At 46.2% G+C, this 21,590-nt stretch overlaps 1 protein-coding gene across 4 annotated transcripts in view; it reads left to right on the top strand.

Moving 5' to 3' along the window:
* Nucleotides 1-21,590, top strand: part of Clybl (citramalyl-CoA lyase) — a 226,801-nt gene that overhangs the window by 101,118 nt on the left and 104,093 nt on the right. For 2 of the 4 annotated variants that reach the window (XM_040742119.1, XM_040742006.1), the window contains exon 1: nt 9,762-9,901. The exons of the other annotated variants lie outside the window; for them this stretch is intronic. In XM_040742119.1, the coding sequence (XP_040598053.1) occupies nt 9,762-9,901 (140 nt within the window). Of the gene's footprint in view, nt 1-9,761; nt 9,902-21,590 lie in introns of those variants that run through there. 4 annotated transcript variants of the gene reach the window in all.

The following is a 21,590-nucleotide window of genomic DNA, read 5'->3' as shown; positions in this document are numbered from 1 at the left end:
CTTTTTCCAGGAGGGCAGGTATTCTTCAGACAAAGGAGGGACACGTGGAAGGACTTTCCTTAAGATTGGAGCATTAGGTTCCTCTGGTCACTTATCTCTGAAACCAAGTGGGAAACGGAATAAATTCTCCCCTTCCCTCTTCTCTTTTCTTCTTTTGATTTTTGAGGCAGTCTCACTCTGTAGCCCAGGCTGGCCTGGAACTCCTGGCAATCTTCTGTCTCAGACTCCTGAGTGCTGAGATTATGGACATGCGCCATCATGCCCAGCTGAGAAAATTGTTCTCCTATCCCCGAACACATCGCCCGGGGAACGGCACATGTCAGTTCTATTTGGGGGGGATATTAGTGTTGTTAGCATTACAGGTCGCCCCACTGTGTGACTTTCCATATTAGTGCTGGCATTTATAGGCTCTACTGCGTGTCTTTCCATAGTTAGTGCTAAGATTACAGGGTCCCATGGTCCCACTGTGTGTCTTCCCCTGAGTTTTGGGAGGGGTAGCCTCCAAAGCTCAGTCAGTCCATCTAAATCAAGCCCTTTTTATCACAGAAGGTAAACAGAGCAGTTCCTAATCTGTTTAGAAACACTTGTTCTGTCTGCTTTGAACAGTCCTATTCTGGAAGCACTACCCAAGCCTCAGTAACAGAGCCAGGGAAAGCAGAATACAAGGGGCCGCCCAAGTGCCTTCTCCCCGTAAGGCAGGATGAAAGGCTGCCTTCGTGAACAACGAGCAGCCGCACAGGGAAGAGTGATGTAGGCTCTTTTGTCTTAGAATTCTAATTCTAAGTGTGAATTCTAAAGCCAGGAGAGGTGTCTTTGTGTGCTATGATATGCTCGACACATTGTTGCTGACCAACAAATGTAGTCAGCTGTTTATATGGAGACAATGTATGTGGGATCTTAGCCCAAAGACCTCTGCTTATATATGTCAGCTAGGAAGCTTTTCTTCCACACCCTTGTGGACCAGGCCATTTTGTTAGCCACCTGTTTGGGTATTGGTTAAGGGATGGGGGAAGGGGAACCCACCAGGATTGGTGGGTGGTGGTTGTCATTGGTGTGTTCTCTGCGTGTCTGTTTCCCCTGGCCACTGAACTGTGTGTGCCTCTGGACTCACGGAGCTGTTTGGGGACTGTGTGTCAGCTGGCTTTGACGGGAGCTTCAGAGGTGAACATAAAGAGGGGAAGGCAGGAGGACACGGACGCTGTTGCACTTCGCTCTCCTAAGGGGAGCAGGGAAAGTGTGTGACAGCCTTTAGCTGGTTGGTGAGGCACTCTGCGGTCATCTGGGAAGACTCCTTAGGGCTGGTGATGTAGGTCAGTGCTTGTCTAACACACACAAGGCCCTGGATTCTGTCCCCAGGGTCATCCAAACACCAAGTGCTTGTGGTGGGACACGCCTGCCTGTACCAACCTAGCCTTCAGGAGGCAGAAGGTGGGATCAGAGGTTAAAACATAGTCAGTTTGATGTTCAGCCTGGGCTACATGAGACCCTGTTTTTAAAAAAGCCAGAAAGAAAAATCAATTCTTGTTTCTCTGTCAGTTAGCAAAGTGTTTCTTCTGTTGATAACATTAGGAAGAAGGGAGGGCCAGCTCTCAGCTTTCGGGTCATGTCAGGTGTTCAGTGCATGTATTATTGCCACAAGTCACCTCTGTTGCTCTCAGCATTGGCCTAGTTGATTAGTATTATCATTGGACCTGCTGCAAGTGGAGGGGGACTATTGGAGCTTGTCTATATTTATGTGTGTGTGTGTGTGTGTGTGTGTGTGTGTGTGTGTTACTTATTTAGGTTTTTTGAGATGGGGTTTCTCTGTATTGTTTTGGAGCCTGTCCTGGAACTTGCTCTGTAGACCAGTCTGGCCTCGAACTCACAGCTATCCGCCTGCCTCTGCCTTCCTCTGCCTCCTGAGTGCTGGAATAAAAGGTGTGCGCCACAGCCACCACCTGACTTTATAAGTAGTACTTAACCACCAGAGCCAGATCCCAAGGAGCATTGAGAGGTGGCTTCTGGGCTGGGCTCTAGGACGTCACTGCCCTGAGTCGATGTCTTTCCAGTGTTCATCTTCTGAAATGTGACTGTCACTGAGGTAAAAAACCAGGTGGGCCATGCTGCGGTTGTGGAAGGTTCTGCAGGAGGCTAATGAATGGGTCCTCAGGAAGGTGTCCCTTTGGGACAGCCAAGACGGGTGTTTCTAACAAGTCTCCTGTCAGCTCCCTCAGGACAGATGTGGTTAAGCCCGGTCGCATCTCACCAATGTGGTGAGATATAGGTATACAAGCAGCCTCAGCACAACAGACCAAGATGATTCCTAAGGGTTACAGAGACCACAGGTCTCAGGAGGCTACCAGTAGGCAAAAAACAAAACAAAACAAAAAACAAACAAAAAACCCAAAAGGCAAAACTCCTTTCCCAGAGTTCCTTTACACAACAGGGGGCTGAGGGAGGCAGCCTTGACTTTTGTAATATTTTCATTGTTATTGGCCGGATACTGGATAGTTGCACTCTTTTTATTTTTTTATTTTTTTTGAGACAGGGTTTCTCTGCATTGTTTTGGAGGCTGCTCGGTAGACCAGGCTGGCCTTGAACTCACAGAGATCCGCATGCCTCTGCCTCCCGAGTGCTGTGATTAAAGGTGTGCGACACCAACCCCCGGCTTAGTTGCACTCTTAAAGAAAAATAAGTGAGGCTTTGGAAGACGTACATATGGGTCAGGGAAAGTAATACAGATCCAACAAAGACTTTTCTAAAAGCTGAGGATAGGGCTGGGGATGTCTCAGTGAGTAATGTCCTTGCTATATAGCAAATGTTCAATATGAGTTTGAATTCCCCAGGATGCACATAAAATGGGACATCGAAGCAGCATGCATCTATTATCCTATCTTATGGCTGGATGGGAGACAGAGATGCCGCCAGCACGGTGACATAGGCGGCAGAGAACAATAAGGAGACCCTGTTTCAAGCAAGGTGTCAGGACCGATACCCTAGGTTGTCTTTTGACCTCTCTACAGACACCACGGCACATGTGCACACATCGTATCATGAGCTTAAATAAGCAAATGTGATGAGCAAATGTGATGAGAAAATGTGATGATAGAGGAGGTGTGCTGGGTTATCCTAGCTTTCATGAGGTACAGGCAGGGGGATCAGAGGTTCAAAGTCAGCCTCAGCGACATCTCAAGTCCAAGGCTGGGCTTTCTTTTTTTAAAGATTTATTTATTATGTACACACACACACACACACACACACACACACACACACACACACTGTTCTGTCTGCATGTCAGAAGAGGGCACCAGGTCTCATTACAGATGGCTGTGAGCCATCATGTGGTTGCTGGGAATTAAACTCAGGACCTTTGGAAGAGCAGTCAGTGCTCTTTTTTTTTTTAAATTATTTATTTATTATGACACAGTATTCTGCTTGCATGTATGTCTGCATGCCAGAAGAGGGAACCAGATTTCTTTATAGATGGTTGTGAGCCACCATGTGGTTGCTGGAATTTGAACTCAGGACCTCTGGAAGAGCAAGCAGTGCTCTTAACCCCTGAGCCATCTCTCCAGCCCCGACCTGGGCTTTCTAGCAAGCCTGTATCTCAAAATAAAACAAGGAGGCCGGAGACGTGGCTCAGTGGAGACGGCTCAGTGGAGACGTGGCTCAGTGGCAGAGCACTTGCTTAGTGTTTATAGGACTCTGGACTTGATCTTCAGCACTGGGGTGGGGGTGGGGGGACTTGGAAACCGTTTTTTTTTTTTTTAACTCCTTACCGAGACAAAGCACAGGGGATGACTAAAGGGGAAGGCTGCGGTCAAAGCATGGACGCCAGACTTCCTGATGACGTCACGGGAAGTACGGAAAAACACAGGCAACTGACCTGACTACGGTGGCGAAAGAGGAGGCACCTTGATGGTGGGTGCGTAGAGGACGCAATTGGGGTCACGTTGGGCAGAACGGGTCTCGGGACGCATCCCAAACATGGACCGTAGATGACCACAGACTCCTCGGTGCTAATGGAGAGAGACCCCCAAAAAGCGGCCTACGCTGCCCTTTCTACCTCTGTGTGTCCAGCCGAGGACAGAGGGTGGAGGACCACACTGCTCCTGTCCTGCTGGAGCACCCCACGACTTGGGTTTGAGTTGCTTAGTGAGATCTGTCCCTTTACCCCCTCTGCTTTGGAGGTTGAGGTATGACAGCTTTCGAAGTACAGGTGCGTCTGCAGCGCAGGACTTCTGTTTGTTTTGTTTTGGTTTGTATGAACAGAGTTTTGTGTGCATACGTATTCCTGCAGAGACCGGAAGACAACCTTCCCTGTCTTCCGCAGTCATTAACTGGTGTCTTTGTGACAGAGTCTTTTCCTTGGCCTGTAACTCACCAGTGACGCTGGACTGGCTGGCCAAAGAGCCAGGGAACCTTCAGATCCTGACTTCCCAGCACTGGGATCACCATTCCTTTTTTTTGTTTGTTTGTTTGTTTTTTGTTTCTTGAGCCAGGCTCTCACTGCATAGCCCTGAAACTCACTGTGTAGATAAGACCAGGCTGGCTTCAAACTCACAGATTCTGCCAGCCTAGTAGACTATAGACTTTGGAACTCAGGGCCTCACATTTGTGTGTGTGTGTGTGTGTGTGTGTGTGTGTGTGTGTGTGTATGTTCAACAATACAAGTCAGAAGACAGCCTTGGGTGTATCTTACTGCCCTAGTAGAGAGAAGACTCTTATTCTCGGCTGTTCACATTAGGCTAGCTGGCCCATGAGGTTCTGGGGATTTTCCTGGTCCCACATCCCATCTTATTATAGGACTCCCAGAATCCACCTGTCCCCACCTGATTTTTGTTGCTGTTGTTGTTGTTGTTTTGGTTTTTCGAGACAGGGTTTCTCTGTATTATTTTGGAGGCTGTCCTGGAACTAGCTCTTGTAGACCAGGCTGGCCTCGAACTCACAGAGATACGCCTGCCTCTGCCTCCCAAGTGCTGGGATTAAAGGCGTGTGCCACCAACGCCCGGCCCATGGCTGTTTTTTTAATGTGGGTTCCTGTGGATTTGAACTCAGGTCCTCAAGCTTGTCCACTTTTACCTACTCTCCCAGTCCTTTGTATTGATGTTAAGATCCTACAGCGGCAATGATATATTATGCTATACGGGTAACCAGAGAAGAGAAAACCAGTAAGAAATTATAGTTGCTGGAAAAGTGACCCTATCACAGAAAGGAGTAGATTTCATGTTGTAGAGAGAAACCGTCCCTGTAGAAGGAAAGTTGCCGAGCCTGGGTGGGAAACCACCTCTCTTTTTTTTGTGATTTGATCACTCAAAGTTCTTTGGCTTTTACTACACCCACCTGTCCTTATCCAGTTTTCCTTGCTTTTATTTGCTACATATATATATGTATGTATGTGTGTGTGTGTATATGTGTGTATGTGTGTGTATATATATGTGTGTATGTATATATGTGTGTATACATACATGTGTATATGTGTGTATCTGTGTGTGTATATGTATATGTGTGTGTATACATATATATACACATATATATGTGTGTGTGTCTGTGTGTGTTCTGCATGGTGTCTAACTAGTTCTGAAGGCACCGTTAGTCATGGGGGGGGGGGACCCCACTTCATCATGAATGTTCACTCAGCTACCAGTGGGCTAATTTGGAAAACATGGTTCTTTCCCTCAAAAGCTGTAGCTCCTTTGCACGCATGTAAAAGACCTGTGCCTGTCTTCACCCCTAGCCGTTGGAGTCAGCTTGCTGCTGGATGCTGGACTTTCATCCTCGGTGGCAGGAGGGGGAAGGGGGGAGGGGGGACTGTCCCTGTTAGGTCTGTTATCCCAGGAAGGAGGGGAAACTGAACTTCCGCCCTGAGTTCTGGTTCCGGGCCTCTGCCATTGCTTCCCTGTAACTATTCTGGACTACAACATAACCCTGAGTCCTTCACCAGATGTTGTCTCGGCTCCTAAAGGGAAGGAGAGAATGATAATGGGTGTTTTCAAGGCAGTAGGGTTTTTTTTAATGTTGCTCACACTCGAAAGGGGATGAGGCAGAGAGGTTAAACTCTTTTCTTGTTCCATCTGAGTGAGCATGAAGACGCTATCATCCTTAATCTATTAAAAGGGAAAACAAGCTCGTGTGTTTGCGGGGGTTTTGGATTCGTTTCTCTTGCCCTGCTCCTGGGCTCTGCATTTCTGTAGTCAAATGCAAGCCTGGACCTTTGTGCTCCAGCAGCCTCCTCCTCACCTTTCCCCTCTCCCCTCCCCTCCCTGCCATCACACAAAGAGCAGGGAGCCCACAAAAGACTGTTTCTGGGTTTTGTGTTTTAAAAAAGGATGAAATATGTGCTATACTTAGAAACACAAAACTGATCCCTTAGAACTTGCCCCCGAAAGAAATGTATTGACATTAGGATGGGAAGAAGAAGGAAAGTGAGAGAAACTCGGAATGGGAGAGCAGTCCCCTCCCACCTCCCAGCCTGATGGAGAGAGTGGGTGGGGGCTGTAACCCTGTTACTCACAAGGTAGTGATGGGACTCACGCTTTGGCCTAGGCTTCCCAAGGCCTCCATGCTGAACCTTTGGCTCTGTTGCTATGAGCATGGCTGGGGCCTCCCCGTCCCCTACATCCCTCTTTCTGAAATGGGACTCTAGGATGTACACAGTTGACTCTGGCTAAACCTGGAGACAGATATTCTAATTCAGGTTTTTAACTATTTGTTTCTTGTCTATGGTGTAGTGACGGAGCCCAGGGCTTTGTACACGCTAGACCAGTGTTTGGCCAACTGAGACATTCTCCAGCCATGTACACCCACCACCGGTTCCTACACAACCTGCACTAGGAATGGTTTGTCCAGGTGAATGACTTAATGGGCACATTATCGTTGAACCCCTATTAAGCCCTATAGTAGATTCTCACATTTTTCTTATAGGATATGACAAAAAAAGATTGCACCCAATTTTACTTCTTAACTCCATATATAAAAAAAATTGGTGGGCCGGGCGTTGGTGGCGCACGCCTTTAATCCCAGCACTCGGGAGGCAGAGACAGGCCGATCACTGTGAGTTCGAGACCAGCCTGGTCTACCGAGTGAGTTCCAGGACAGGCTCCAAAACAATACAGAGAAACCCTGTCTCGAAAACCCCCCCCCCCAAAAATTGGTGGACATCTGTATCCTTCCTCTCTTGTTTAAGGCAGCTCTCTGTAAACACCCAGACTTTTCTTTCAGATCCTAAAAGAATGAAATATCTCCTGTTTGGTCCTTTAAGATAAAAGTTTTCCAAGCTTTGTTCTGAACTGTTACAAGTAGTCACTTTTTGCTCTGTAGATTTTGCCTGAACCTTTTTTTTTATGTTTTGTGTTAAAGATACACACTCACAGAGAGGGAGACACACATGCACACACACATGTGTAGGCATTCATGCACAATGCATGCAATGTGTGGTGGTCAAAAGACAACTTTTGGGAGTCTGGCTTCTACCTTGTTGATGCAGGCTCTCCAGGCTAGCCTACAGACTCCAGATGCTGCTGGTCCTGATGCAGGGTCGCTGGGATTACAGAAGCTTGTTGCCACAGCCATTTTTGTTTGTTTTTGTTTTATTAAATGGGTTCCTCGAGTTTTTCTGGACAGTGCAAGTGAAAGCATTGGTGTTTTGGTGTGTTCAGTGCCAGGGGACAACTATCAAATATGGAATATTGCAGCTTCCTGTTAGGAAATTTAGATTATAGAATACAGTTAGCAGTCTTTCCATGTAAACACCGGGAAACAATAATAGGACCAGCTTCATAGGATTGTTGTAAAGATTGAGGTAATCCAAGTAAAGGACTGTGTATGTGTGTGTGTGTGTGTGTCTGTGTATGTATGTGTGTGTATGTCTGTGTGTGTCTATGTGTGTATGTGTATGTCTGTGTATGCATGTATGTGTGTGTCTCTGTGTGTGTGTGTCTGTGTGTGTATGTGTCTGTGTGTATGTGTATATCTGTGTGTGTGTCTGTGTGTGTGTCTGTGTGTGTCTCTGTGTGTGTCTCTGTGTGTGTCTGTGTGTATGTCTGTATGTGTGTGTCTGTGTGTGTGTCTCTGTGTGTGTGTCTGTGTGTATGTCTGTATATGTGTGTCTGTGTGTATGTCTGTATGTGTGTGTCTGTGTGTGTGTCTGTGTGTGTCTATGTGTGTGTCTGTGTGTCTGTGTGTCTATGTGTCTGTGTGTGTATGTCTCTGTGTGTGTGTCTGTGTATGTATGTATGTATGTATGCATGTATGTGTGTGTCTGTGTGTGTGTCTGTGTGTGTATGTGCGTATGTGTCTGTGTGTATGTGTATATCTGTGTGTGTGTCTGTGTGTGTGTGTCTGTGTGTGTCTCTCTGTGTGTGTCTCTGTGTGTGTCTCTGTGTGTGTCTGTGTGTATGTCTGTATGTGTGTGTCTGTGTGTGTGTCTCTGTGTGTGTGTCTGTGTGTATGTCTGTGTGTATGTCTGTATGTGTGTGTCTGTGTGTGTGTCTCTGTGTGTGTGTCTGTGTGTGTCTGTGTGTCTGTGTGTCTATGTGTGTGTGTCTGTGTGTGTATGTCTCTGTGTGTGTGTCTGTGTGTGTATGTCTCTGTGTGTGTGTCTGTGTATGTATGTATGTATGTATGTATGTATGTATGTATGTGTGTGTGTGTGTGTGAGCTGGGAGGAAAATCTGGAGATTTGGGTTCTATCATGTGGGTCTCAGGTTGAACTGAAGTTGTCGGGCTTGGTGACAAATGTGTTTACATGCTGAGCCATCTTGAGCCTTCAAATGAAGAGTTCTTTCTAAATGACAGATGACGGGTATTTGATTTCAAAATGACCTACTATCAATTTTATTCCTAAAGTGTAGCCATCTTCACAGACATCCCACACTTACCAATTCCTCTACATGAGATCTGTGAGTAGAAGAAGCCGTCATTCCTTCTTCCGCACTGTTATATTGAACGAACAAATAAAAAGCCAGGGGCAGTGGCGCACGCCTGAGAAACTACCATTGGGAATTTAGGTTTGTTTGCTTTATTATAAGCGAAGGTACCGGCCACTTTAACACACTGCCCCAGTATACTGTAAGGTACCTAAGTAAACGGTAGTTAATATAGAATGCCATCTAATTGTGTATCTTTTTCAATGTAATTGTCGTCTTAAAGGGCCTCTTGGAAGGAAGACCGTCTGTTTGGGGATAGAATAATTTCTTAGGCTTCGTGCATTTCTAAGATGGTTTGAAAAGCGCGCAGACAGATCTTATCATGAGATAACTGGAGAAGGGACTTTCCTGGTTAGAAAAGGCGAGGACCCTGGGCGCCACTGTTTTGCTAAACAACTGGTGTTTATACCTGGGAATTCCCCACGTGCAGGAAATAAACAGAGAGGTCTCAGAGGTGCGAGCAACATTTGCGGAGAAAGGACTTGAGGTGCTAATTGAGATGAGAGTGATGGGCCCCACCTGGGTTCCTCACCCTGCGGCAGCCACACTGTCTCACGAATTTGTTCTTCACCCCCCAAGGCGGAATTCACAGCCACCGCCTCTGGGGTGGGGCTGGGGGGGGTGGGGTTCTGAAACTCCTTCCCTGCCTTGCCCTGTAAGCCCCTTCTATCCTAGGGTCTGTATGTGGGGGGATGGGGGGAGAGGCGGGGGATGGTTGTTTGATCCTGTGTTAACTATCTGATGTCCAAGGTGCTTTCCCGGGTTGTCACTGTTTAGTCAATCAAATACTAAATAACAAAAGGGCTCATATTAAAGTTAACGGCAAGACCCTTTTTGGGATCCCTTTCCTTTTAGATGTTGGTGTATATGCACGGATACCATCTTGGAACTGGTAAGAGCTCACACAGAAGCCTCGATTTATGCATAGCTGGCCCCCCAGCAGTTCAGCTCTGGAGAGGATGGAGGGGGCGCAGTGGAGACCACCTCCAGTGCAGGTGGGTCCTACTGGCTCTGCACTCTCCCTCCCCGTGGAAGCTGCCCTCTCCAGGTGTGGCAAGGGGCTTGGCCCTGCCCGGTCCTGTGTTAACCGTGTGTTCCAGACCCACACATGGGGTCAGGACTGGGGGAGGGGGATGTCTTCTCCATACCAGGCCTTGTTATTTGTGTGTGTATGAACTGTGCTAGAGATGGGAACCAGGCCTCCGCTACCCCAAGCTGGCGGCGCTCCACCCTGAGCTCCAGGACTAGCCCAGTAGTCCAGGTAGCAGTTGCCTGATTCTCACATACCCAGGATCATGTCCAATCATAGCCTGTGTCTGAGCCACCCCCAGCCCCAGGCCGACTGCTTTCCAGAACCTTCTCTTGGTCCATTTCTTTTGCTTTCCCCTTAACCTCCTCTAGAGCGAGGCGCAAGAGTCCTCCTTCTTCCGTGGCACCGATTTTGAGGCGCTGCATGGGCAAGGATATTACTTGTTATCATTCCCTTCCACCCCGCCCACGAGCTCAAAAAGAACCCCAATCTCTCAGTAAGAATGGTGTTCAAGTCCCTGGTCCTCCCTAACCCAGAGCGGTCATCCCAGTTAGTATGTGGCCAGGTTTTAAGTCGAAGACCGCTGGCGGACACAAGCTGTATCCCAGCCAAGTCTTACTTTTTGAAAGGGTTTCTGTGTATATTGACACTATTTAAGTTTTGTTAAGGTTTTTTTTTTTTTGGTTTGTGGTGTGTGTGTGTGTGTGGTGTGTGTGGCTTCTGTGGATTTATATGCAAGTTGAATCCATCGAGTACCATGTCAGGCAATGAAAAAAAAAACGAGCTTCATGGTAATTGAGAGTGAAGTTAAGGAAGAAATTTTTATTGTTAATCAAGGGCTTAATTGCCTTTGGGACATTTTAAATAAATGCCATTCAGTACTTAAGGAGCGGTGCTGTGTGAGTGAGATGCAAAAATTCTTTAATTAAACCATCAAGGGTATTCCCTGATTGAAATATCCCACTTTATCCTAATAGTTAAACCTTCATGATTCATGTAACAGCTCAATCAGGGATGGAGTAAACGGAAGGCCCCTCAGAACAAATCAATCGTGTAAATTGACTGAGTTATTCCTGGGGTAGTTTCCTTACGGTGTCTTTGTATTGATCAAAACATGCTTGTGTGTTTGTGTGTGCATTTTGTGTTGTAGTCTCTTGTGCAGACTTTGGTTGTGACACGTTACAAGGAGAATGTAAGGGTTTCCTTGCTGTTGCAGAGAGAGATTGTCCCTATAATTCATAAGAAGCACCGTCATTCAGTCAGTCAACAAACCTGAACACAACCAAACACAAGCTTAATGCTGATAAACTTGTCAGCGGGAACAAACTCGGCAGAGTTCAAGGGACTCGACCGGTTCCTTACCGTACTTAAGACACAGAAACAACCAAGAGCAGAAGCTTAGATATTAGAAGTTGACTTCGGAATTGCTCCGTTTCAATCTGTGGATGACTGGAGCTGCTCGCATGGGGCTCAGTGAATTTATGTGATAAGAAAAAAACAGATAATTGGGGACAGAGGCCGAGCACCAAGCCGTCTGCCCTGGGCCCTCAGCTGTTGGCTATCCAGCCATGAGCAGTGGGGAAGGTGCCTGCTAGGGTTCGATCTCTGGCATTTAACATGTTGGAAGGAGAAAAGCAACTTCTGAATGCTGTTCTTTGATACACACACACACACACACACACACACACACACACACACAGCGGCAAAGAGAGAGACACACAGAGATAGACACAGAGGAGATATACACAGAGACACACAGGCATACCAGAGACACACACACACATACACAGAGTGAGAGAAACACAGACACGAACACACACACACACACACACACACACACACAGCGACAAAGAGAGAGACACACAGAGATACACAGAGGGAGATACATGCATACACAGAGACACACAGGCACCAGAGATACACACATACATACACAGAGTGAGAGAGACACAGACACGGACACATACACACACACACACACACACACACAGAGACATACAGATATATTGTTTGTTGAGACAGGATCTTACTAGGTCACCCTGGCTGGCCTAGAACAGTATGTAAACCTTGAAAGCAAATTTAATTTTATTATTTTAATTATGTGTACTTGGGGGTTATGTACACATGATGCAGGTGCCCACAGAGATCAGAACTGTGAGATCCCCCTGGAGCTGGGGTTGCAGGCAGTGTAAGCCACCCGATGTGGGTGCTGGGAATTGAACTCAGGTCTCAGGGAGAGCAGTATGTGTGCTTAACCACTGAGCCATCTCTTTAGCCCCTGCCTCTGCCTTCTGAGTGATAGGATAAAAGGTATACATTGCATGCCTGGCCCACAAATAAAATTAAAACAAATACATTTAACTCTGAGGAAGATAGATTTGACTTTTTTGTTGTTTTGTTTTTCATGACAGGGTTTCTCTATGCAGTCCTGGCTGTCCTGGAACTCACTCTGTTTTTTTTGTTTTGTTTTGTTTTGTTTTTCGAGTCAGTGTTTCTCTGTGGCTTTGGAGGCTGTCCTAGATCCACCTGCCTTTGCCTCCCGAGTTCTGGGATTAAAGGCATTGGCCACTGGGCTCTGGAACTCACTCTGTAGACCAGGCTGTCCTCTGCTGGAATTAAAGGCATGTGCCACCATCACCCAGAATGGAGAGACATAGTCTCAGAATTTATGACATTTTTGTTGTTGTTGTTTATCTCGTTTGTATTTTGAGACAGGATCTTGTTCTGTAACCCAACTTAACCTTGAACTCAGTCTACAGTGTGCCGGAGTATAGGAATATCCCATCATGTCCAACTTAAAACTTTTATTTTTTTAAGGGCGGAGGGTGTGCTACAGATAGAACCCAGGGCCTTAAGCATGCATGCTGGGTAGGCACTATACCAGAGCACCAACTTAAAAATCTTACAATATAGGGTTGCTTCTATTTTTAACACTTGAATACTCGGGAAATAAGGGGTGAAAAATGTTATCAGCAAATGATATTTTTAAAAAATGAGACTGTGTGAAAATTTTCTATATCCATTGGTTCTGACATTGAAAACTCCCAGTTCTTTCAAAGGGGTTGTGTTAGCAAATAACCATACTATGTACCACACACCTTGTGAAATTAATGTTTAAAAAGCAGGAATAGGTTGGGCAGTAGTGGCACAAGCTTTTAATCCTAGCACTTGGGACACAGAGGCAGGTAGATTTCTTGCGTTTGAAGCCATCCTCTGTAGACAGAGTCCATCCATACATCCTGGTCAACAGAGTGCGTTCCAGGTATACACAGAGCAAGCCTGTCTCAAAAAAGCAAGACAAAGCAAATAAACAAAAAAGCAGGCATATGGGGGAGAAAAGACAACATGAAGTCTTGTTTGCACGTGTTGGCCGATCCAGGACAGGACATAGCCTGCCTGCTGTCTGAGGAGCACACTGGCTGGTATACTCCTAGAAGCTGTAGAGGAGGCTGAGGGTTACCCGTACTCGTTGAAGAATCCCCGACAGGGCAAAACTGAAAACTCTTAACCATCCGGCCATCTCTCCAGTCTAGAACTGAAATCTCGTTCTGAGTTCTGGTCGTGATTGGGAGGGCTAGTGTTCTGTCCCCATGCACATATGGTAATCCCTATAGAGCTTCATCTGACCCGGAACTGTTGATTACAATTTTTTCATTTCCCTGGCTGGGGAGGAGCGGCAACGTGTGAACCTCGACAGAGCCTTGGTCTGTGAAAAGGAAGGAGGCAGGAGGACCCCCCAAATTCAAGGTCACCCTTATCTGCATAGGCAATTCAAAGCCAGACTTCATCCAAGAGACCTGTCAAAAATAACATATCCGACCAAATCAGCCAAACACAGTTCTCATGATAGAGTCCTCCCCGCTGTAGATCGAGACTGGATAGACTCGGCAAGCCCTGCGGATTCACTGTCTGAGGTGTAGAGAGGTTTCTAGTCCGGCCTCTGGCTGTAGACCTCTTTGCTGTAGCGTGGATTCTGTTTGGTCCTTTCCTCTCTGAACTGTGCATTCTGTGTGCTGGGCTTGCTTGTCTTCAGGGGGAGACTCGTCAGGGGGAGGTGCACGTGTAGACTCCATAACTTTCAAACTGAGACTTATTTATTTTATTTGTAAAGACAGGTTGCCTGTAGACTACCCCTGGAGGTGTCGGCCGCTTGGGACAGATTGTGATCACAGGAGTTAGAGCTGAGTTATCACATCTGGCTCTCCAGCTTGATGGGGGGCCCCTGTGTGTTCCCCCTCAGTTTTAAGTATTCCTAAAATGTCTCCTTAAAAGTTCACATTCTTTTCCCAAGGGAGAAATACACCTACAGTTCTTGACCCAAAAGTAACTATAGGGAAAATGTAGACCGCAGAGCGGGTCCTGCGGTTGGGACCGCGGTAGCGTGGAAACACCTATTGCTGTCTGCTCATGAGGCGAGTTACCCTGCAAGTGTGGGTCAGGGGAGAGACACCAGAGTTCTTCCCTCATCCACTTTTCTAGAAGTGTGTCCCTCACCAGCCTGCTTGAAAACAAGGGTGGTAAAAAACACAGCAACCGGCTGGCATCAGGCCCCCACTCTGATCTCAGAGGGCACCCGAGGCCTGGCTGATTGCAGACTAACCATTGGGCTTGCACTGGGCACAGGACAAACTCTCAGCACAAAACCAGGTGGACAAATAGCGCCTCTAACAGTGCAGTTTATCGTCTACCCAGAAAGAGCAGGGCAGGCAGATGGAAAATAGGACCATAATCAGTCCATTCTATTATTATCTTACATTAGTTTGTGTATGGCTGAACTTTATTTTCCCTTTCAAGGTCAGGTCTAGAGGGACCTGCCTGGCCTGGAACTCACTATGTAGACTGTGCTGGCCTGGAACTCAGAGATCCATCTGCCTCTGCCTGCCTAGAGGGTGGGATTAAAGGGGTGAGCCACTATGCCTACCCCAAAGACTGAACGTCTAAGGGTGTTGGCTTTCCACACTCTTCACTTGGCACTGAAATTGCTGGAAAATTTATATGAAAAATGAGGGGTGATTCTGTATCTAAACATCTTCCTAGACAGTCATGCCTTGATTTGAATGTGCACTTGACACTGGACCCTCATGCAATTTACACGTAGTAATTTTCAGACCATAATTATAATGTCTGCTAATTTGTACCTACACATGTGTTTGTTGGTTCCTCTGTGAGGCGCAGGACTGTGTGCCAGCCATGTGGAGTGGGGCCTTGCGACTGGCCTCTGCTTCCAGAATGCCTTCTGTTGAGATTGCCCTGGTGTCTTTCTGGAAAAATTTTGCATTGTTGAATAACAGCGCATAAAGGCACTAGCTTAGCATTTTTCTCTGGCATTCTTTCTCTGTTTTTGAAATGTAAAAGAGTAAATTGTTGCAACACAGACACGGTGATTTCAACACCTTGTCTCACATCCGGTGAGGTGAGTTACATTTTAACTTAAAGTTACTGTAGTCAAGCATTACAGCCAGAGGTTTACATCCATTTTTTCTACCTCTGTCAACATGGTGATTCTCATTGACTATAAGAGAAACCCAAATGCTTAGGCACTTATAATCTATTTTTAAAAATATCCTGAATCCGTTTAGAAATCTATACTAAATTAAAAAAAAGTGCTCGCCAACATCTCACCAAAAATTTATGCATGTACACACCAAAAGTTTTTTTCTCTATTTTTTTTTAAATAAGCTTGAATTTTGAGGACATTTCCAGTTTCACATATCAAGTCTGTAAATTGTGTTCATGTTGAAGAGACTCAGCTTGCATCATAGCACGTTTTTATTTTTATTTTCTGAAGTTCAAAAGTTGGGTGCAGATAGGGACTGTTTAATTTGGAAAACATTAATTTTCTTTGTTTTCTTCCTTCCCTGACTAGTTTGTTTCATTTCGTAGTGGGGAGTCCTGGGTATTTTTCCTTTGATTTTTTTCTCCCTCTTTTGCTTTACAGTTCACAACAGAAGAAGATAAAGAAGATACAGTGGGCTTTTTGTTTTGATTTTGATCTCTTTTCCTTTTTTTTCTTCCTCCCCCTTTGCATATTTTTCCCTTTCTAGGGAGAGGATGTTGCTGACCAAATTTAAAACACTTGGGTGTTTCGGATCCCTGCAGGGCCATTTTAAGTATCTGGACCTCTAAAGGGCCCCAGTAATAACTACCTGAATTGCTTTTAATTACACAATATAGCTGCATCATTTTACTTCAGATTCTTTTTGATTGATGCTGCAAGGCAATTGTAACCGCGGATGATGGGATTAAGTGCCTCTTGAAGTGACTTTAGCTTCTTGCAGGAACAAAGGGAAAGAGGGAACGCTCGGTTCCTTTTTGCCCAAGAAGCCTTTCTCTTCCCTTGCCACATAAAGAAACACAATTAACAAACATTATCCCCAGAGGTAAATTGAAATGTCCATGCGGACAAGAAGGGCTCTTGACTGCAATTAGACATATATGATCCAAGGTATTCTGGTCATTCATTAGTGCTAATTGTTTGAGGGAGACGCTCAGAACAAATGATTAAAATGTAGGTGCCATAACGAGGATTAAGAGCCCCGTGACAAAACGCAGGCTCTCTTCTCAGCTGTGCTGGTGACTTGGCGGTGGCGGCGTTGGGAAGCTACTCTGACTCTCAAGGGTTTGCTTGGTGTCGCTCTGTGGTGAGCTCTCCGGTTTGTTCCAGACCTGGTGGTGTTTATAACAAACAGTGTCTATCTTTCTTAATTAGTGGGAACTACTGTGCAAGTGTTGGTGTTTTATACTTGAATATCCTTTCCACTCTCCCCGGCCTTTGGGCTGTTATAGAAATCTGTTGGCTTTTGCTGGGAATCTGCCTGACCTGTGGTTTTAGGTTGTGTTTCTTTGCTTCAAGTCTTCTTTAAATTGTCCAGAGAAGATGCACGTGAAAGTTTGCTAGTTTGTGTGGAGACAAGGACTTAGGTGGCGTGTGCTGTCCTATGGAGCTCAGACTGGCCTTGAACTTCCTCAATGCTAGGATTGCAGACTGGTACAATAGTGCCCAGCTCCTTGCCTGATTTGCAAATAATTTCCATGCCGTAGTAGTAGGGGAGGAAAGGTCACCAGGTCATTTGACAGTTGAAACTTCTAGTAAGGACCCAGAGATCTGATGGAAACTGTCTGGGAACAGGTTGCCCAGGATGGTTGGTATTCTGCAGGACTCCTAATGGCTGAGGGATTGGATTACAGATCCATAAGTACTGGTCTTACAAGGAGCTAAACCCTCTGGGACCTGTGGCCAGACTAAGACTAATTTGGAGAGAGAGTTGGTCATTGAAACACCTCCACCTTGACGGTCCAGTTGCTGGTTGAGATTATGAAATGAGCAAGAAAGAGAGAGATAAGACACCAAAGAAATGGGAAAGAGGAGACCTTGATGGAAAAACAGGACAAAGAGACCCTTGGAAGACTTGTGAGCTTGACTATGCAGGCAGGAGCTGAAACCAGTGTGGCCCATGCTTCCTCGTTGGTAACTCCCAGTGTTCTCTGTGTTCTGCTTCAGTTTCCACAGCACTGGGAGGGAGGGGAGGAGGGGTCTTTGGTACCATGAGAACTGACAAGAGGGCTGTGGGATCTAGCTCAGTCAATAGAGTGCTTACCTGTCAAAAAGGCCTGCCACATAAGCCTGCAATGGTGGCTCATGACTATAATCCCAGAACAGAGGCAGTAGCTCAGGAGGACCAGGAGTTCAAGGTCATCCTCAACTGTAGAAAGAGTTTGAGGTCACCCTGAGCTACAGGAGACTGTCTGAAAGGAAAAGAGAAAACCAGCAGAGGCTTTCCAACCTCCAGGGTCTAGCCTTGTCACCCAACATGACTTCGTTGGCCACTCCAAAATATCAGTATTAGACAAAACAGAGGATAGTTTTGTAGACTCCATTATCATGTTCTGAATGAACACACAGACACAGACACATACACACACACAGATACACATACATACATACATACATATAGACAGACAGACAGACACACACACCTTTTAATTGTCCTTAAAACTAGAGCATGTTCCAGTAGGCCTTGCCTGAGGCAGAGATGGAGAAGTTTAGTTCCTGTAGTCTATTAAACACTGAAGACAAAGCAAAACATCGATGTTTCATTTTAATTTTCATCACACTTGTCTCTGAATAATTACAAAGGAAGAAGCGGTCTTCATCTTATTGTGGGTCCCAGACAATCGAAGCTGCATCGCCTGAGTCGAGATCTCAGCTTGTATTCTCAGCTCTCGTGTGTGTGGTGTGGGTCTGGCAATTAGACCCAGGCTGCATTTTTCTTTTTCTAAAAAATTATTCAGAGACAGAGAGACAGAGGGAGACTAAGGGGGAGAGAGGAGAAGGGAGACAGAGAGGAGGAGAAAGAAAGTGCACAATATTATATCCTCTCAAAAACCTACAGACCAGAATAGTCTAGGGACCGGGGCCAGCAAAGATATCAAAATTCAAAACTATGTAACATTTTGGCCTCAATTTCATTGAGATTGACACTTGAAAGGAATTTTTGTGCAATCTGGAAAGAAACAAGAGATTCCGCTAACCAAGATCAGTTTCATGACAGTTACAATTTTTTTTTTAAAGTGGAAGGACCATTTTCTCAAAATTTCAGGGACACCCCCCGCCCAATGTGAAGGGGGGAAAGATCTTGCCTTGATTATTTTTCTCTATCAAAGAACCCAGTCATGGGGAGGCACTACTTTGACATGTGCAGCAGCCCTTTGGACTTTGCAAAAACTGTAACAGGTTTGGCCTGGACTGCAGCGTCTTAGTTGTTGGAGTGCTTGCTCAGTTCTTGCGACAACCTGGGTTCCATCTCAAGCACTGTACGAACAGGGCATGGTGGCACCCACGGTGATCCTAGCGCTTGGAAGGTAGAGGCAGGAGGATCAGAAGGCCAAGGTCACCCTCAGCGACGCACTGAGTTTGAGAGCGTGTGAGCTACTGAAAGCAAGCAAAGGAACCCTTGGCTTTATCTGTTAGGTCTGCAGTTGTCCTTTCTTGTTGGGAGGCTCTGGGCAGGGGTTGCAGTCTACCATGGCCTGGCAGCTCTCTCTGAGCTTAGCGATATGGAGGACTCCCGCTCCCAGACAGAGGGCTTATTTGGAGACTGTCTCAATGCCTGGATGCCTGATTTGTCTCTAATGTGACCCTGGATGCAGTTCCTTGAAGAAACGTTCCCCCTGCTTGTCCGTATGTTTAGACTGTGCTAGGAACATTATGGGTTTTTTGTTGTTGTTGTTTCGTTTTTGGTTTTTATTATTTATTTATTTTTATTATCCTATATGCGTTGGTATTTTGCCTGCAGGTACATCTGTGTGAGGGTGTCAGAGTTTGGAGTTAGACAGTTGTGATCTGCCATGTGGGTGCTGGGCATTGAACCTGGGTCCTTTGGAAGAGCAGCCTGTGCTTCTTTTGGAAGAGCAGTCGTGGATTCTTCCCCTTTGTCCTCATGTACTGGTGGCCAGTGGACCTCGAGGAAAAAGGGGGTTCCACACTTTCTGACCTAAAAGTTTAACAACAGACCTTTCCTTTCTGGCTCACATTTCCTTATTCACCGCTAAAATTCTGGATGACCCAGAAAATAGCATCTTGGTTTTAATGGTTCCTTTTACCTTTGGAACATCCAGTGCTAATGGAGTCTCTCTCTCTCTCTCTCTCTCTCTCTCTCTCTCTCTCTCTCTCTCTCTCTCTCTCTCTCTCTCCCTCTCTCTCTCTCTCTCTCTCCCTCTCTCTCTCTCTCTCTCTCTCTCTGTTTTTTTTTTTTTTTTTTGAGACAGAGTTTCTCTGTGGCTTTGGAGACTGTCCTGGAACTAACTCTTGTAGATCAGGCTGGTCTTGAACTCACAGAGATCCACCTGCCTCTGCCTCCTGAGTGCTGGGACTAAAGGCTTGTGCCACCAACGCCTGGTCTGGAGTCTCTTAAGTGGGGAGAGTTTCATGGATATTTACTTTTATTTTTAAAAATGTTTTACTTTTATTGATTTTTTTCTAAACTTGACACATTGCTTTATATACATGCTGTAACTCGATCCCAACCTCATTTCTGCTGTGGGGGGGGGGTGTTATTATTTATTAGTGCGTTTATTTTGGTTTTGCTTTGTTGAAGTGTAAACCCCTTGCTGACCTGGAAATTCCATATGTGGTGGGGGCCTGGCCTCAAGCCTGTGTCTCTCAAACGCTGGAGCTGCAGGTCTATGCCACCTGCCCACATTTATTTTACTCAACTTGTTTAATCATTTGATCACATATGATGATAGGTTTTTGTTGTTGTTTTTTTTTTTTTGGTTTTATGAGGCAGAGTTTCTCTGTATTGTTTTGGAGGCTGTTGGTCCAGCCCAGCCTCGAACTCACAGAGATCCGCCTGCCTCCTGAGTGCTGGGATTAAAGGCGTGTGCCACCACCGCCCGGCAGGTTTTTTTTTTAAATTACAACTGTCCAGACACTTTGACGTGCCCTACAATGCTGTGCCTCAGTTCCCTTGAGGTGGGGTGACCCCTGAGTGTAGCTGGAGTTTCTTTCTAGCCTGGTCCCACAACCAATTAGCCCCAAATAAACACACAAAGACTTATATATTAATTTATAAACTGTTAGGCTGATGGCTAGGGCCTCTTGCTGGCTAGCTCTCTCTTAATTATTCACCCATCTCTATTAATCTATATATTGCCACGAGTCTGTGGTTTACCCATAATCTGTCCTTTTACTCCTTCCTGGTGGCCTCTCCCTGCCTCCTCTCCCAGTCAGCCTTCTCCTGGTCTGGTAGCCCCGCCTATCCTTCCTGTCTGGCTAACTGGCCAATCAGTTTTTTTAAATTAATTAATCTATTTATTATGTATACAGTATTCTGCCTACATGTGTGCCTGCAGGCCAGAAGAAGGCACCAGGTCTCATTACAGATGGTTGTGAGCCACCATGTGGTTGCTGGGAATTGAACTCAGGACCTCTGGAAGAGCAGTCAGTGCTCTTAACCTCTGAGTCATCTCTCCAGCCCCCCAATCAGTGTTTTATTCATCAATCAGGGAAACGTATGTACAGAAGGACAAACCCCATCACTTGAGAATGCATCATCTAGTCTCTCAGGCTGAGTCCCAGGAAGCCCTCCTGTGGACGACACTCTTGGGGGCATTAGCAGCGTACCATTGGGGTGTGACATCTTGAGGCTCAGGGTGGGATGTGCTGTCAATCCTAGCTCGGGGAGGCAGAAGCAGGAACATCTCTGAGGGCAGACACTGGTGGGGGTGACAACCTTTTGAGCCCTTTGTGTTTCCAGGGACCCCCCAGGGAGAGCAGATGCTACCTGTGGCTGGGGAAGGTGTGAGGTTCCCGCGACCCTGTTTTGATTGAGACAGAGTCTCACTATGTAGCCTTGGTTGGTGTGGGGACTCTCTGTGTAAATTAGGCTGGTTTTCAACTCAGAGGCCTGCCCGCCGTTAATTCCCAAGTGCTGGAACTGGAGATAGTCGCTGATGCTGGGACATTTCTCTCTTGACCCCATGTCACGCAGAGGGGGGGGGGGACCCAAACCTTCCAGCTTTCCACTCGCATAAAACTCTGTTCCCTCTCTCACCAAGACAGTGTAGGATTAAGGAGAGTAACCACTAACAGGCACATGCTCTCCGCAGCCCGCAATGTAAACCGAAGAGTTGAGCACGCACAGATGTGTGTA

The sequence above is a fragment of the Mesocricetus auratus genome, unplaced genomic scaffold (genome assembly GCF_017639785.1).
Source record: "Mesocricetus auratus isolate SY011 unplaced genomic scaffold, BCM_Maur_2.0 Super-Scaffold_2245, whole genome shotgun sequence".
NCBI classification, from domain to species: domain Eukaryota; kingdom Metazoa; phylum Chordata; class Mammalia; order Rodentia; family Cricetidae; genus Mesocricetus; species Mesocricetus auratus.
This window is presented reverse-complemented; position numbering and strand designations above follow the sequence as displayed.